Source organism: Patella vulgata, chromosome 5 (genome assembly GCF_932274485.2).
Source record: "Patella vulgata chromosome 5, xgPatVulg1.2, whole genome shotgun sequence".
NCBI lineage: Eukaryota > Metazoa > Mollusca > Gastropoda > Patellidae > Patella > Patella vulgata.
In genome coordinates, this window is record NC_065883.2 from 1,367,772 (window position 1) to 1,385,695 (window position 17,924).

Here is a 17,924-nt window from a genome sequence, read left to right on the forward strand (position 1 = left end):
TTATATTAATTAAACTAGTTAGAACTATATTCTATGAAGTCTTGGCGAGCCAGTTCACGCCATTTTCGCTTCGCCTATGTAAAACTCCAGATATTTTTGTCTGGTTAGTCATAGAAACCTAATAGCACGTTCTAGTCACATGACGTCACAAGAGAGGATTAGATAAAACCCTGGCGTCGATGTAAATGTTCATTAATTATACAAAAGGACTGGATGTATTAAATATTATATTCAGAAATGTAAATTAGATAAACCAGTGACGTTGATGTAAACGGAAAGTTTAGTTCAAAATGAGGTTCAAAGCTTTGTATTGTGTCTGAGCGAACCGTTTGATATCGGATGAAGAACAGGAACTTATATATTCTTAATTTTAGATTTAACTTTAAACCAGGAAACACGATTATTTTACATTTTAGCAAAATAAAAAAAATCATTGAATGTTTTAAGATGTTGGATTAAGTGTGAGTGGTTATATTTTAGAAAATTATAAATGGTGAGGACAGACATTATCTATTGGATATATTTTGGTTTTACAACACGATAAAAAAAAGATCCCCGCGACGTGAACACGGTGTGACATTTTGTAAGAGACTTGAAGTAAATATCAGAGGTCGAACTGGAAGATTTTTTAAGATGATGTTTTACGAGAGGGGATTTGAATTTTATACATGTTTTACATTTATAGTTGGAGTCGACAGACTAGGATAGGGTTTAATGGACTGACTGGGATAGTGTTTACTTGGGATTTTAAGCGAAACGAAAGGTTAATGTGCTTTGATATATTTTTTTATCAGGTTTCTAAAGGATATGTCACATGTTTTTGTGGAAATATTTTGAGTGGCAGTAAAATGTGAGTCCTTCCTGGTCTAAAAATACGAGACGTTGACTTAAAAAAAAGTGTTGTATATTAACCATACATGTAGATAATGCAGACAAACTGTTCAATAATGTATAGACAGAACAAACCGCACATAAATACAGGAAATACAATATACATATACACTAAAACAATCATTTCCTCCGTTATATTGTAGACGGAATAAAGTGATATCGCAGACGGAGCACAGTGATATCGCAGACGGAACACAGTGATATCGCAGACGGAACACGGTGATATCCCAGACAGAACAAAGTGATTTCGCAGGCGACAAAGTGATATCGGATACGGAACACAGTGATATCGCAGACGGAACAAAGTGATATTGCAGACGGAACAAAGTGATATCGCAGCCGGAACTAAGTGCTATGACAGACGGAATACAGTGATATCGCAGACGGAACTAAGTGCATGTTATCGCAGACGGAACTGAGTGATATCGCAAACGGAACACAGTGATATCTCAGACGGAACAAAGTGATATTGCAGACGGAACACAGTGATATCGCAGACGGAACTAAGTGATACCTCAGACGGAACTAAGTGCATGGTATCGCAAACGGAACTGAATGATATCGCAGACGGAACACGGTGATATCGCAGACAGAACAAAGTGATATCGCAGGCGACAAAGTGATATCGGATACGGAACACAGTGATATCGCAGACGGAACAAAGTGATATTGCAGACGGAACAAAGTTTCGTAGCGTGTCTATTCTCTGGCGGTTAGGAAATCTATAATATATTGGGGAAGAACAAAACTAAAAAATAAAACAATTATCTGTCAAGTTGTGGATTATATTTGTATACCGTTGACACGAGAGGTTCACAAAATGAATATATATTAACTATGTGGTTTAAAACAAAATAGACTGACAAGTCTTGGATATATTGGAAATAACAATTCACATTTAAGAAAAAAGAACCAATTACACAACGTTGAATATGTTGTTAGGATTATAGAGAAGAGTCAACAAGACTTGGATGAGTCAATCCTTTGTTAGGGTAAGCACAGAGATGTTTAAAATATAATATAGCACACTGTTTAATGTCAATGCCTCACTGGGCTACGATTGTTGTTTACAGCCCCACTGGGCCGTGACTACTGTTTAATGCTAATATCCCAATGGGCTGTGACGACTGTAAAATTCTAATATCCCACTGGGCTGTGACTACTGTTTAATGCTAATATCCCAATGGGCTGTGACTGTAAAATGCTAATATCTCATTGGGCTGTGACTGCTGTATATCCCATTAGACTGTGACTACTGCCTAATTCTAGTATCTTTGTTTTAAAAGTCCCGGGGGTCACGTGGCTAAGTGGGTAAGACGCTGGCTCGCTAGCCTGGAGGTCGGGTGTTCGATCCCTGCATTGGCCGAGAAAGTTCATCCAGATTTTCCGGCGTGGTTTCCCCTTGTCAGTGATGCAGGACGGAGGGCCTGACAAGGACAGCTGTCTAGTCGTTCGGATGGGACGAAAAACCGAGGTCCCGTGTACATATTGGCGTGCACGTAAAAGATCCCTTGGCAGTTGGAATTCGATATAAGAGTAGGCCGTAGCGCCGCTGCCCGGGCAAAATTTCCCTCATAGCACACTGTATGGCGTATGCCCGTCTTCATTAGCCCAGTTTAGGAGCAGAACAGTAGGACGTTAAACCCCATTTCATTTCATTTCATTTAAAAGTCCCTGTAAGCCATTTGCAATTTCTGCAAATTACTTAATGTGTGTCCCATTAATCTATGCTAATTAAAAATATACTCCAGTTAAATATTCAATATTTGATTTAAAGGAAAACGAAATAAAAATATCAGCAGTGGATAAATCTTAGATTGGATTAAATCGGATTACGAAGAAACAGTTGAATATTTGTAAATTCAGATTTAGTTCTATTTTTTTATATTCTATTATCACTTTTCTTTAAGTCTATTTACTAAAAATATTATAGCCTCGTTTCGAATTCACTGATACAACAAATAAATACATTGAGGGCAAACTTTACCACGTTCCGTTGAAGTTAAAATCTTGTATCTTCAGTCAACTTAGCCACAGTTTGATTTCAAATCGTTATTTTGTTCATCTTGATGTCAACAAATATTTATAGACAACACCAGTATAGATTTAAAGTGGGTAACATACGAACCTGTTTGATGAAACCAATTGACTGTGTACTGTGGAATAAATGCTGACTTGTGTCCAGGGCCGGTGGGAGAAAATACAGGGCCGAATTGCTGTTTGATGAAGCGTGTTGACGAGTCACTATATAGCCTACTGTGGAATAAAAAATGCTGACTTGTACTGATTTTCGAGTAACGAACAACTTCACTCATTTTGAATGTTGTTGTTCTACTCGGGGCCTAAGGATAATTGAAGTGTGATCGACATACTTCCTTGGATAATTGCGCATCGACTGACGGGCTTTTGATATTTGATATGACATCACAGTGTCAAGATGGCGGCGATGACGTCATGCGTGATTCTTAGTCCTTATACTTCAATCGTAGGCCTAATTGAAATAGTTCTTGATTGGGCACGCTTCAGAATTGTTGAAACCGCCTTAATGTCTGAACTTTACCGGTTGCAATTCTGTTGAGAAGTCGCCATCTTTGTTGTTGAATTCTAATTGGTTAATTATTGATATCCATGGAAACATCTTCAGTCAAGTAGAAGAAAGTCGACAAAGGTCTGAGTTCAAATCAACTAATTTTATTTTATGACGACAAAAATAAAGATGGATGGTGGTTTAGATAATGACTTAAAGTCGAATTGGGTGTAAGCGATCGACGACCACTTTTTGGGTGTTGGTTGGAGGGGGGGGGGGGCTAGGTCATTTCGCGACAAACACATTAGACGGGCAATTCAAGTACGTTCAACATGGAACTTGACATACGTGTTTCTTGGACAACTGCGCATTGATCAGAGAATAGAAATGAGAGAGAGAGAGAGAGAGCGAGAGAGAGAGAGAGAGAGAGAGGGTTTAACGTCCACTCGACACAAACTAGGTCATTTCGGGACTAACATATGGTTCAATTTTATTTCAATAAATCGCTTGCGCGTAGGGGTCTTTAGCAGTGTGAGGAAACCGGAGGACCCGGAGAAAACCCAGTAGCTTGTCCAGGCGACCCTACTCCTTGTCACGTACAACCGGGGAATCGAAACCACGCCAATTAACTCAATGACAGACCTTATGATACAACGCACACGCGCTAAATATTCAGCCATCCAACCGTCGATGACGTCATGACGGCGATGACGTCATGTTATTTAGTGATCATGTATTTTAAACGGGTTTGTTACAGCTAACACATGTTTGTTGGTTTTAGGGTTTTTATGCCCTAGACGAACAAACGACATCTCTTTCCTTCATAAATGTAACTATATCGCGTCTTGACATTTGAGTAGGCGAGTATGTTTTTTTTTTTTGTTTGCTAGAAATATCTGTGTGCGTTAAAACTAAGATGAACAGGGATATTATAAACAGCAAGAAGCTTGGTTTGAAGCCAGTGTGTACTTTGTGTTCGGGACGAAACGGACTTTTTTATCAGGCAAGCAAGGAATAGTGGTACGAATGATACGAAAAACAGAGGTCCTCAATATTATTAGGTAAAATAAGTAAATATGTAACTGTAGAGGTCACTAAGTCACTTGTTAATTCTCTGGTCACTTCTCGATTAGATAACTTTAATTCACTTTTAGTTGGTTTACCTTTAAAGCTTACAGATAAATTACAAAAAGTACAGAATACTTCAGCTAGACGTTTTACTTCATAACTCCTGTTTTATATAATTTACACTGGAATGGTTACCTGTTAAATATCGAACTGATTTTAAGATTTTATTACTTAATTTTAAATGTTTAAATAATTTAGCACCTGTTTACCTCTCAGATCTTTTAGAACTTTATACACCAGGCCGAAGATTACGTACATGTTCAGATAAACTATTTGTAAAGCCCAAAACTGTTCAACTAGTCTCTTATGGTCAGCGCTCTTTTAGTTATCAAGCACCTGTTTTATGGAATAATCTACCATTTAGTTTAAGATGTTATACATCTCTATATTCTTTTAAAAAACAACTTAAAACACATTTATTTAAAGTAGCTAAGTCAATATCATCCAAAATCTTCAACAATGAAAACACGATTTATTTGTCAAATTAAATCAACATTCATGTTGTGATCTTACCGGAAAAAGATGGGCTTTTGATATCCAATATTTAAGACAAAATAAACATTTTACCATTGGTACACGAATCGTGTACCATAATGCGCTCCAGCCCCAGTTGTATCAAGAGACTCGAGGGACGAGGATAGACACATTGCACCAAATCTGCACACATTGTAGACTGGAATAACCAGACGCTAGAAATTTGCACTCGCTTGAGACTGCTGGCTTATTTCGCCGAACAAAACTGATTTGAAATTGGAGTAAAAACGGAAACCATTGAACGTAAATCAGTTTATATACATTCATATTACAGTATTATATGAGGTGCGACCCACTTTTGTCAATTTCTAGGTCCAAAATGTTAGCGATTTAGCTCCTTTAATGAGGGACCTGTTTCTCGATAACTAAAGATAAAATCCAAATTTTAGTAGATACTTCAATTTTGATTGGCTAAGCACTAAAATTAAAATCAATCTAATATTATCCAATCAAATTACTAAAATTTGAATTTTATCTCTGTTAAAATTTCGTTAAACAGGCCCCTGTTATTTTGGGAATTAGATATTTTTTATATTTCGTCGTCCATCCGTCGCCCACAATACCTGAGACAAAGACACCTATCTACCGATTTCTGGTAATTACGGTTTGAGTTATCGCCCTTAATCAATTTTTTAAAACATGGTGGGGGGGGGATTCTATAGGCTAAAGTGATCATCATGTTTGTGTACGTGAGACATAGAAGCCTAGTGGTTTTCAATGATTTTCGATGATTTCCGATACTTACTGTCGCAATTTGTACACACTTGTGGACGTTCTAGCAAATGTCACTTAAATTTGTAATGTTTGTGGAAATAGGGTATAAAACCCTACTGTTCTTCTCCGACTGGTTGTGGTCATCCGATGATCCGTCCCTGGTAAACTATACCTTATACCTCTGTAGTTCGGTACGACAGTGTGAAGACCTTGTATATTATTAAATCAAGGATGCGCGGTTCCCCTTGTCAGTGGTACAGGACAGGGGGTCTGGCAAGGACAGTGTCTAGGGTCGAACAACCGAGAACCCTTGACAGTTGGAATTCCAAATAGGAGTTGGCCGTTGGTACTGGTTTATATGGGAGAGAGAGAGAGAGAGAGAGAGGGGGGGGGTAACGTCCACTTGACACAGACAAGGTCATTTCGGGACTAACATATGGTTCAATTTTATTTCAATAATTCGCTTGGGCGTAGGGGTCTTTAGCAGTGGGGAGAAACCGGAGGATCCGGAGAAAACCCACGAGGTTGGACAGGCGACCCTACTCCTTGTCACGTACAACTGGGGAATCGAAACCACGTCAGTAGAATCAATAACATGATACAACGCGCACGCGTTAACCATTCAGCCATCCACCCCCTCGGTTCATATGATACTCCTTTGCCTATATTTTTTTTATTAAATTTTGCTATAAATTATGTTTGTTTCGTTTTTTTAACAGGGACAGGTGTAACTGGTGTTGAAATAGGGGACCAACCAAACCCGAACCCCAAACAGGACCATCCATAAAATATAAACATCATGATTGATGTGAAGGTTGTCAGGAGTATGCTGACGTCACGTAATTTCTACGCCTGTAGATACGGACTACTTTTCTTTGTTGGTGTGGTATTTGGTAGTATGGTTATGTTTTATTCAAGTGAGTAGCTTTATATCAGTTACTGTTAATTCCGGGCGATTCGACCGACATTCGACATAAATGTACCGGCGATTCGACTTACACTTGACCTAAATGTGTGTGTGAGAGAGAGAGAAATGGGGTTTTACGTCGACTCGACACAAACTAGGTCATTTCGGGATGAATATATGGTTGGACCGGCGGCCCTACTTCTTGTCACGTACTACCGGGGAATCGAAACCACGCCAGATTACTCAATCACAGACCTTATGATGCAACGCGCACGCGCTAACCATTCGGCCATTCCCCGCCCCACTCCCCGACCTAAATGTACAGGCGATTCGACTGATTTTTACATGTGACCTACGGGCGATCCGACCTCTATTTACACGGACGATTCGACTTATATATGTCAACATGTAGCTAATAAAACCTTGCTATATTTGGAAGTACCTATTTGGAGAGAATAATAGGTACTGTAGTTACCATAGCAATGCTGTTGTTAATCCTGATTACACCAATTTTCCAGAGTCCCCCGGTTTCATCCCACAGGACACCTATCCACAAAGGAAATATTGAAATAAAATATTGTACTATAATGTTAGTCCAGAAATGGCTCAGTTTGTTTTGAGTGGACGTTAACCCCTTTTCTCTATCTCCGAAAAAACTGCTCTCTCTCTCTCTCTCTCCCACTCTCTCTCTCTCTCTCTCTCTCGATCAATCGAATCGATCGATGTGCGAAACTAAATATGTCCCTTAGTAACGCGCCAATCAAATCATAATGGATGAGGCCACATAAAGCTAATTATTTGTTCGTTTTGGAATCCCTCCAGGAATCATGTATTGATATTGTTACTTGCAGTATTTCGAGACAGGGGTTAAAGTTGCCATACGACGAGGGTCTTCTCGTTTGTCACCGATATCAACCGTCCATGGCCGGAATCGGGCGTCCATGACCACAAAGTGACGAAGCTAGTTGGATACCACGAAGCCCACCTTCTTTTACTAAGGGAATTTTTGAAATAATATTGAAATATCTCTCTCTCTCTCTCTCTCTCTCTCTCTCTCTCTCTCTCTCTCTCTCTCTGTTCTTTACGGCGAAAGTTGGACGTTAAAACCCCATTTGGATATTGCCCGACATCTTTTTATAACAATATTTTATTTCAATTTGATGAAAAGGGATCAGGGAACATGCATCACCCCTTACCTCATACACGGAATATCAAATATATTATAAACAATATTATAAAATAATGGGAAACTAAAAAAAAACATATAAAACTGTATACACTATTGACAAGAAAATAAAAATGAAGAGACTATTTTATAACATAATTACAAATTGATCAGAAGAGAAAAATCCTTATTGAAACTTCTGGTGACATCAAAGTCTTCATGTTGCCTGAGTATTTATACCAAATAGAAATGATGTAATTCATTACTGATGTAATGGTAAAAGATTTATTGAATTTCTTCGTGCATCTGAATATAAAGGACACCAGTGGAGAAAATGTTTAGAATCTTCAAATCGATGACTGCAAGATGGATCCTCGGAGATATGTCGTAAAAATTTATACCCGTTTACAAGAAAACGGTCATCTGATTGTTTTTGGGTTTTTTTGTTTTTTTTGTAAAAATGAATTTAGAATAATAAGATCATTTAGTTTCAATTATTTTTGTTTGAAAGTAGTAAGAGACGGAGAAATTCTTATATTGAAATCAAATCTGTCCCATTGTTTTGTTGAAGAGGAGTTCTGAAAAATTGCTATTCTGCATTGCGTATTCTGAAAGATGTTCATAGATTCTTACATGATAAATATTTGGTCGGTATATAATGAAGTCATTTAAGCCTGCTGGTTTTAGCTATTTAATCATTTTAAAAATAAATAAATAGATAGAACTCAATGACCATTGAATACCACTAGCGCTCGTGGAATACTTGCGCAGGGATACACTTTCTTGAACCATTGAATAACCTGAGCGGTATTCAATGGTCATTGAGTTCTGTTTTTATTCTATAACTGCATGCAAATCTCAAAATACACTGTACTATCCAGATTATCAAAAACAAAATCACCAATAACGTCAAAATTCATCATAGGTTCTGCCCTTTTTTCTTTCTATTTTTTTTTTTACAAAAATTGTGGTTGCTAGTGTTGACGTCATTACAGTTTGACGTAATTCTGAAAGTGACGTCATTCTGGACAAAAGTAGTATGTGTACAAGCCATTGAATACAACCATAGGTTATTCAATGGCTGTATTCAATGGTTGTATTCAATGATATTTGCTTCTATTTGCATGTAGTTATAGAATAAATGTCATTTTTTGTCGTCTGCGTCTTTCAAAGTGCGCAATAATGATATAGAAATGTGTAATATCACTATTAATGCTTTGCATCAATGAAATTAAATCACAATGTCATCCTATTAGTTCATGATAAAAATTGCCGCCAAACGGGGTGCTGTATTTCTCTCTTTAAAAAGCTCAATGTGTATGTATGCTTACGTAATTTAGAGACGATAATGGCATCATGCATTGTCAACTGTCAAATTTCCTTCTTAACAGGAGCCTGCCCCCCCCCCCCGGATCTGCCCGTGATGTTTTTCTAACCTCGATCACTCTGTGATTATTTCCCGGGACAATGAAATGTCATGTATTTTTATCATTCACATTACTGTCGGTCAGTGGAGTTAACTTAAAGGTTAATAATATGAATGGTAATAATTATGGTAATATTGTATTGCTGCATTAGTCGAGCTGGTAGGCCAAATGTTAGAGTTACATCCTTTTGGGAATCGCGGCTGTTGGATATCAGACATTCTGGTCACATATACTGACGGTCACCGATCACCAATGATTTCCCAATTGACTTTAATGTTAATTCTCGTCTCTTAGACCGGCTCTAACGTTTACCCAAATTGGGTAGAACACTTTCTACCACAGATGGAGCAACATGTGGCAGCCTTTTGCTCAAAAGCACGTATGAGGTTCACCATAAAAAAATTAGATACACAAGCTGGAAGTAGAGACAAGTAAACATGCCATTTTCCGCCCTACATTTCAACCTAACCATCCTCTTAACTCTCATATCCGTCCGCCTCAAAATCATGAATATTCACCAAAACCTGGCAGAAAATGTAGTTTCAAACCCTTTTCTTCGATTCTACACCAAAAAGTCAACAAAAATCGCCATGCAAAAAGGGGAAAAAGGGAAAGGGAGAGAAAGACTAAAATAATTTTCGCCCTAATTAAATTAGAAATATTTCAATATATACATGATACGAGGTAAACATATAAAATAAAATGTGATATAAATTAACATATTTATATTACTGAGACCTAACTCAAATATAGGTACATACTTACTCAATGACTAAGATGCATCATTTGCATGTAATATTAAATTATTTTAAGATAGATGGTCAGAAAAGGTAAATAGATAAGACAGTGTGTTCAGATTAAAACGATCGGGGTTCGGGGTAAAGATTAACTTAATCCACTTAAAGGTCATTAGTCAATTTAGATAAGTAATTACATGTATAAACATACACGAATCGTGTACCATAATGCGTTTCAGCGCCATTTGTAACAAGGGACTCGAAGAACGAGGCTAGACATATTCCACAATAAATACTTTTGATGTAGACTGGAAAAACCAGACGCTACAGATTGCCATTTTATTGAGACTTCAGGCGTATTTCACCGAACATAACTGATTTGAAATTAGAGTAAAAACGGAAACGATTGAATGTAAATCAGTTTATATACATTCATAATACATTATTATATGCGTTGCGACCCATTTGTGTCAATTTCTAGATCCCAAATATTAGCGATTTACCTCCTTTAATATGTCCAATTACTAAATTGCCAATCAAAGAAGATCGCTTTAAAACACTAAATTTATGTGCTGGACTTTTCCTGTTTGACGTCAACCTACACCCAAAATTCCACTAATGTTATCATGGCGTGAGGCTGTACATAAAGTGTGTTTATCATTTTTATAAAGGTCATTTGTCTGTTGTTTATTGATAAATCTAAGTCAAGAAATACGCGAGACAGAAGTTGATATTCAACTCTGGAATAATCCACACTTTCTGTCCTTTTATTTGTGTGTGTGTTTTTCAATATTTGATGTAGAATATTGTTGGCTTTTGTCACGGTGTCTCGGTGAGTGAGTAACGCATTGTTTCTCATTGTCAATGTCGCAGGACGGACGACCTGGCGTGGAACACTGCGTGGCGTATGTACAGGGTCGAACCCAGGATTTTTTGCAGGAGGGGGGTTTGCCAGGTTCTTGTTAAGGAAATTTGACAGTTGACACTGCATGATGCCATCATCGTCTCCGAATTATGCAGGCATACATACACATTGAACTTTTTTAAAAAGAGGAATCCAACACCACGTTTGATGTCAATTTATTGTGCATGCTCGCCAGATAAGAATATGGCATGCCCGTTTGACATGACTTGTGAAATATGTCTAGCCTCGTTCTTCGAGTCCCTTGTTACAAATGACACTAAAACGGATTATGGTATACGATTCGTGAACCAATATTAAAATGTTTATTTTGTCTTCAATATTGGATATCAGAAGCCCATCTTTTTCCGGTAAGATAGCAACATCAATGTTGATTTAAATTGACAAATAAATCGTGATTTCAATGTTGAAGATTTTGGATGATATCGAGTTAGAGATTTAGCTAGTTTAAAATAGAGTTTCATCGGGCTGGTGTATTTACATCATTCCTACATGTATTGACAAATATTGGATTGTAAACAAGATGTCCTCTTATTGACTTAACTAACACGGAACAGACTCCATCACGGTTTATATTTAACTCAATTTAATCGATGAATATTTACCTAGTGACGGAGTTGACCACCAGGTCGCGACATGGTCGTTAAGAAAAGTTATCCTGACATATAAATAGCAGAGTGGTGATATATTTCACGTCTCAACAAGGCAGCAACACAATATCACCGCCAACTGTTAGAGCAATTATCACGTGAACTTTTACTAATCCACTGGTCGGTAACCCAATTACATAATAGATCGTTTACAGTAGACTTTACTTTAAAGGCACAGTACACATCGTTTACACTAGACCGTAAAGGTCGATCGGCGACTTTTTCGTCGTACTAGCTTAACGGCGACCCGCGACTTTCACAACACGAGAGTCGCCGTTAAGCCACGCGACGAAAAAGTCAGCGCCTTTTTCGGCGACCTTTTCGTCGCCCTGGTTAACGGCGACTCTCGCCTTAGACTGGATAACCTGCTCTAATACGTCAGACACGCTCCTACGTCACTCCTTTTCTGACTTGCATAATAAGAAGTCAGACTAGCGCAGTGACGTAGGAACCAGCCTGGCGTCATTTAGACCAGGTTGTCCAGTCTACTCTCGCCTCGGAAGTTTATAGTTAGTTACATGCGCAATGGCTACATTTTACGCTACATTTGGGCTGTCGAGCTATATCAACATTTTCAGTGACACTAGGGCAAATTAAAATTTATGAGTGTTACAAACACGTGTACTTTCAAAACCAGATTAGTTACACTGGAATTACATTTAAAATGTACACGTCTTTATATCACTTAATATTTCCCCATTGATTTAATGTTAATTCTCGTATCTTAGACCGGCTCTAACTTTTTCCCAAATTTTCATTGGGTAGAACGCTTTCTGCCACAGATGGAGCAACATGTGGCAAACTCTTGCACAAAAGCATGTATGAGGTTCACAAGTAGAGACAAGTAAACATGCAATTTTCGGCCCTACATTTCAACCTAACCAACCTCTCAAAATCATGAATATTCACCAAAACCTAGCAGAAAATGTATTTTCAAACCCCTTTCTTCGATTCTACACCAAAAATCGGCATGCAAAAGGGGGAAAAGGGAAAGGGAGAGAAAGACTAAAAATAACTTTCTCCCTACATTTGGTAATCTATGCCCATACAAGAAGTAAAATGTAGCCATTGCGCATGTAACTAACTATAAACTTCCGAGACGAGAGTCGCCGTTAAGCCAGAGCGACGAAAAAGTCGCCGAAAAAGGCGCCTTTTTCGTCGTGCTGGCTTAACGGCGACTCTCGCGTTGTATCTAGAAACCCGCCGATCTAAATGGACGCTTTCAGCCACCATAACTTTAATGCATAGACTTTTTTTTTTTATTTCAACAATTTCCGTTAATTACGTGTAGAGTCATGGTCCTTATTTCACTTTGAAGAACCATGTGAACGCTATTATCACTCGATCTGTATTAAATTTGTATGAATTATTTCAATTAATAAAACGAAGAAGGCTACAGAATTTCAGCAATGTCTGTTAAAAACTTCCAGAGTTATGGACTTTGTTTCACTTTGTTGAGCCTAGTGAACGCTCTATTTACAAAAGTGATCATCCGATCTGTATTAAATTCATATTCATTATTTAGATAGTAAAACAAAGACGCCTGTAGAATTTCAGAAATTTCCACATAGAACTTCTAGAGTTATGGGCAATTGTTTCCCTTTGTTGCACCTTGTGAACACGCTAAGGACTAAAGTTATCATCTGATCTTTGGGCGTATGTTTCGTTGTGTGACAACCTATCTTATTTTCCTACTAGGACTTTAGAGGTATAAAAAGTTTTTGTTCTTTAACTGTATAATTTTGGACATCACGGACGAATTGGCTGCTTTAGGCGAATGTTTCGTTGTCTGGCAACCTATTTTGTTTTCTGCCGTGACTTTAGAAGGATACAAGTCGCCTAACACAATTCTATTATATTTATTAATTAACAGTTTAAGTATAATTGATGTGTATTATGTTATGTTCTTCGCTGGGGGTGGGGGGAGGCTGAAACTCCGGCGCCTCTTCTATCGGCGCACCGTTTCACCTCGTCTTCATTAGCCCAGTTCGGAGCAGACCACTAGGACGTTAAACCACATTTCATTTCATTGCACCATTTCACCTGCTACTATATTATTATAATTTATGATGTGTATTATGGTTATGGTGGGTGGGGGGGGGCTCCAGAGCCCTCCTATCGGCGCACCGTTTTACCTGCTACTACTATATTATAATTTATATTAAATATATTATTACAGGTGTTGATATATCAAGTGTAACAGTTGGAACACAATATTTATGGTCAGAGAAAGAAAGGGCATATAGTAGGTCACATGATATTTTCATCCTCTCCGCGCTGCACTTCCGTTAACTATCCCTGGAATACATGAATTAGGACCACCTTTTCACCCCTTCTGCATGGCCATTAATGTTTACCCTTTTCGGTCTGGAATCTTAGCAGGTGCTTTGAATCGGCGTTTTCGTGAATTAAGAGTTGGGGGATAACAGCGTTAAGAGGTACTATGTCGGGGGATTTTGTCCGTAAACGACATTTTCGCCTACCGGTACGTATCATCCAATTCCATCTGTCCAGTCTTCTCTTACGTCATCAATTATACGGGTGGATCGCGGTTAAGCGTCCCTTCCGAAGGAGGCTACTTACCTCCACGATAGGGGAAATTTTATACGTCCACAGGCGACAGATGGAATTAGAAAAGGATTAGCCGAATGGTTAACGCGTTGGATCATAAGGTCTATCATTGAGTCGAGTGGAGTGGTTTCAATTACCCGCTTGTATGTGACAAGGAGTAGGGTCGCCTGTTCAATTTCGTGGGTTTTCTCTAGATTATCCGGTTCCCTTCCACTGTTAGGGATCACGGTGGCTAAGTGCATTGGTCGAGAAAGGTAATACAGATCATCCGGCGTGGTTCCCCCATGTCAGTGATGCAGGACGGAAAGCCTGGCAAGGACAGCTGTCTAGTCGTTCGGATGGGACGAAAAACCGAGGTCCCGTGTACACATTGGCGTGCACGTAAATGATCCCTTGACAGTTGGAATTCGATATAAGAGTAGGTCGTAGTGCCGCTGTCCGGGCAAAATTTCCCTCATAGCACACTGTATGGCGTATGCCCGTCCTCATTAGCCCAGTTCGGAGTAGAACAGTAGGACGTTAAACCCCATTTAATTTCATTTCATTTCCTCCACTGTTAAAGACTCCTACTCGCAAGTAGATTAATGATAGAAAAATTGAACAATGTTAGTCCAGAAATAACCTAGTTTATATCGAGAGGACGTTATACCCCATTTCACTCTCTCTGGAATTCGAAAGGTCATTTCGGAACTAACATGCGGTTCAATTTTATTTCAATAATTCGCTTGCCCGTAGCAGTCTTTAGCAGAGGGAGGACCCCGAGAAAACCTATGTACAAACGTGAAGTCGAAATCACGCCACTTGACTCAGTGACAGACCATGTAATTTAACGCGCACGCTTTAAACCATCCCCCACCCCCCTCCAGTCCGATAGAGCACTCTCGAGATATGTTATGGACCATGGTTACACCAAGACGGGCATAATATCGTGAATAAGGCAGACCGTGCTTACGTTTTCGGGGTAAAATTATACCTTATTGTTTTTTATTGTTTTTTTGTTGTTGTTTATTTTCGTTTTCTTTTTCAGTTGCTGTTAGAGGACATAATAAAATAGACGCACCCTCCGTCCAATATGTTATGATTTTAACATACATGCGCAGTGGATCATCGTTTACGGGAGATGTGTTACAGCGCCACCCTCATGCATTTTATGTGTTCGAGCCTTTAATATCAATATACCACGATAGATATATACTATATTTAAACGGTACTAGAAGGTAAATATCATCAATATACCATGGTAGATATATACTATTTTTAAACGGTACTAGAAGGTAAATATCATCAATATACCACGATAGATATATACTATATTTAAACGGTAGTAGAAGGTAAATATCATCAATATACCATGATAGATATATACTATATTTAAACGGTACTAGAAGGTAAATATCATCAATATACCACTATAGATATATACTATATTTAAACGGTAGTAGAAGGTAAATATCATCAATATACCATGATAGATATATACTATATTTAAACGGTACTAGAAGGTAAATATCATCAATATACCACGATGGATATAAACTATATTTAAACGGTACTAGAAGGTAAATATCATCAATATACCACGATAGATATATACTATATTTAAACGGTACTAGAGTGTAAGGCGTCTAGTCATTCGGACAGGACGAAAATTCTAGGTCCTGTGTATGCCACTGGCTGCACGTTAAAGGTCGTCTGATGGTTCAAAATCGAAATAAGAAAAGTTCGTAGCGCTGCTTTCCGGGAAAAATGTCCCTCTTACAGTATTGGACTGCACCGCGAGTGCTCGTCGCTATTAGCCCGAATAACCGGAAATGCGAGACGTTAAACTCTATTTCATTCCATGGTTGTATATATGGTTGGTTTAAAAAAAAAGAAAAAAGAAATCGCTCACAGAAAATATGCTTGTCTTCACTGTTTCGTTTCATATTTTTATGAAGTCATGGTTATTTCATATTTACAAATAAATGAAATGAAATGAAATGGGGTTTAACATCCTACTGTTCTGCTCCGACTGGGCTAATGAAGACGGGCATGCATACGCCATACAGTGTAATATTAGGGAAATTTTGCCGGGACAGCGGCACTATGACCTACTCTTATATCGAATTTCAACTCCCAATGGATCTTTTACGTGGATGCTAATGTATACGCGTGACCGCGGTTTTTCGTCCCATCCGAACGACTAGACAGCTGTCCTTTTCAGGCCCTCCGTCCTGCACCACTGAAAAGGGGAAACCACGTCAGAAAAATCCGATTAACTTTCTCGGCCAATGCCGGGATCGAACACGCGACTTCCAGGTTAGCGAGCCAGCGTGGTTAATGTTAAATGATAAGGTCACCTCAATTTTTCGTCAAAGGTCACGAGATATAAACAGGACTTGCGCTTATCCCAACCCTGACCCTGACCTTGGACCTAGTCCTTATGCTTAGCCTAACCCTAACCTACAATCTCGCCAACAATCACGTGCCCTAACATCTCAGCGACCTTAACCAAAAATTGAGCTGGCCTTATCATTTAGCACCAACCAGCGTGTTACCCACTTAGCCTCAGTGGCTCTCCATTTACTAATGAATGTTAAAACGGAAGTTAATCCGCTTCTTTATTTCTCATTTCAGGAACCTCACCATGGAAACCGACCTTCGAAAGGAAGCACTGACCCAATTACTAGCCTGGTATACGTGCGACTTGTATCAACTTGATGTGAAAGCTTTACGATATCTGTTCCTTGATTTTGGACGTCAAACTTCAAACTATTATCATTGTATAGGAAGAGAAAAAAGTTTAGCCAAAATAAAAAAATGTCTTCCAGATTTAATCCGTGAGTGCAAAAACTCTAACGTAAGAATAATAAAAACAATACGAATGACAATGAATTCAGCGAAACCCCTTTTAGAAAATTATCCCAATTTTAAAATCATTCATTTAATAAGAGATCCGCGAGGAATTTTTAACTCCCGTATTGCAACAGAGCCGAAATATTTCCCTAGAAGCAGAGTGCGCACGCATACTACAGAATTGTGCGCGGAGATGTCGAGGGACATGTCTGTCACTAACGCCATAATAAAAGACTACTCGACTAGACTAATTGTTTTACAGTATGAAAATCTAGCCGAGCATCCATATAAAACCACAGCGCGTTTATACGATTTTCTCGGCACGACACCGTCGTTGGAGATTTACGGCTATGTGTTCTGTATTACGTCGATGGGGGGCGTGGCTGAGCGTAACTATGACATCAAGAGAAGTAACTCTACGTCAACAGCCAACAAATGGAAGAAAGATTTGAGAAGAGCTGAGATATTTATAATAGACAGTGTTTGTAAAACAGCGTATAAACAATTGGGGTATTCCCCAGTGGCGAATATATCGTATCATACACGCATCAATACATTACAATAAACTGTATCAGTATTTTTAATACAATAATATTTTGTTAGTAAGTGTTCCTTGTTGAATGGAAGTGTTCGATCACTGCATTGGCCGAGAAAGTTCTACCAGATTTTCAGGCGTGGTTCCCCCGGTGGTTCCACCTTGTCATTGATGCAGGACGGAGGGCCTGACAAGGACAGCTGTAAAGTCGTTCGGATGGGACAGCTGTCAAGTCGTTCGGATGGGACGAAAAACCGAGGTCCCGTGTATACACATTGGCGTGCACGTAAAAGATCCCTTGACAGTTGGAATTCGATATAAGATTAGGCACTAGGCCTGAGTGCCGCTGTCCGGGCAAAATTTCCCTCATGTCACACTGTA

At 38.7% G+C, this 17,924-nt stretch overlaps 1 protein-coding gene across 6 annotated transcripts in view; it reads left to right on the forward strand.

Moving 5' to 3' along the window:
• The window catches only part of LOC126822746 (carbohydrate sulfotransferase 1), a 35,691-nt gene extending 18,081 nt beyond the window's left edge, over positions 1–17,610 (forward strand). For 2 of the 6 annotated variants that reach the window (XM_050551799.2, XM_056101238.1), the window contains exons 2-5: positions 6,514–6,711; positions 13,782–13,847; positions 15,201–15,390; positions 16,790–17,610. In XM_050551799.2, the coding sequence (XP_050407756.2) occupies positions 6,594–6,711; positions 13,782–13,847; positions 15,201–15,390; positions 16,790–17,573 (1,158 nt within the window). In that variant the 5' untranslated portion in view covers positions 6,514–6,593 and the 3' untranslated portion in view covers positions 17,574–17,610. Of the gene's footprint in view, positions 1,884–3,489; positions 3,560–4,324; positions 4,480–6,513; positions 6,712–13,781; positions 13,848–15,200; positions 15,391–16,789 lie in introns of those variants that run through there. The other 4 variants (XM_050551798.2, XM_050551801.2, XM_050551800.2 and 1 more) reach the window with 4 other exon arrangements.
• Positions 17,611–17,924: the final 314 nt, after the last annotated feature.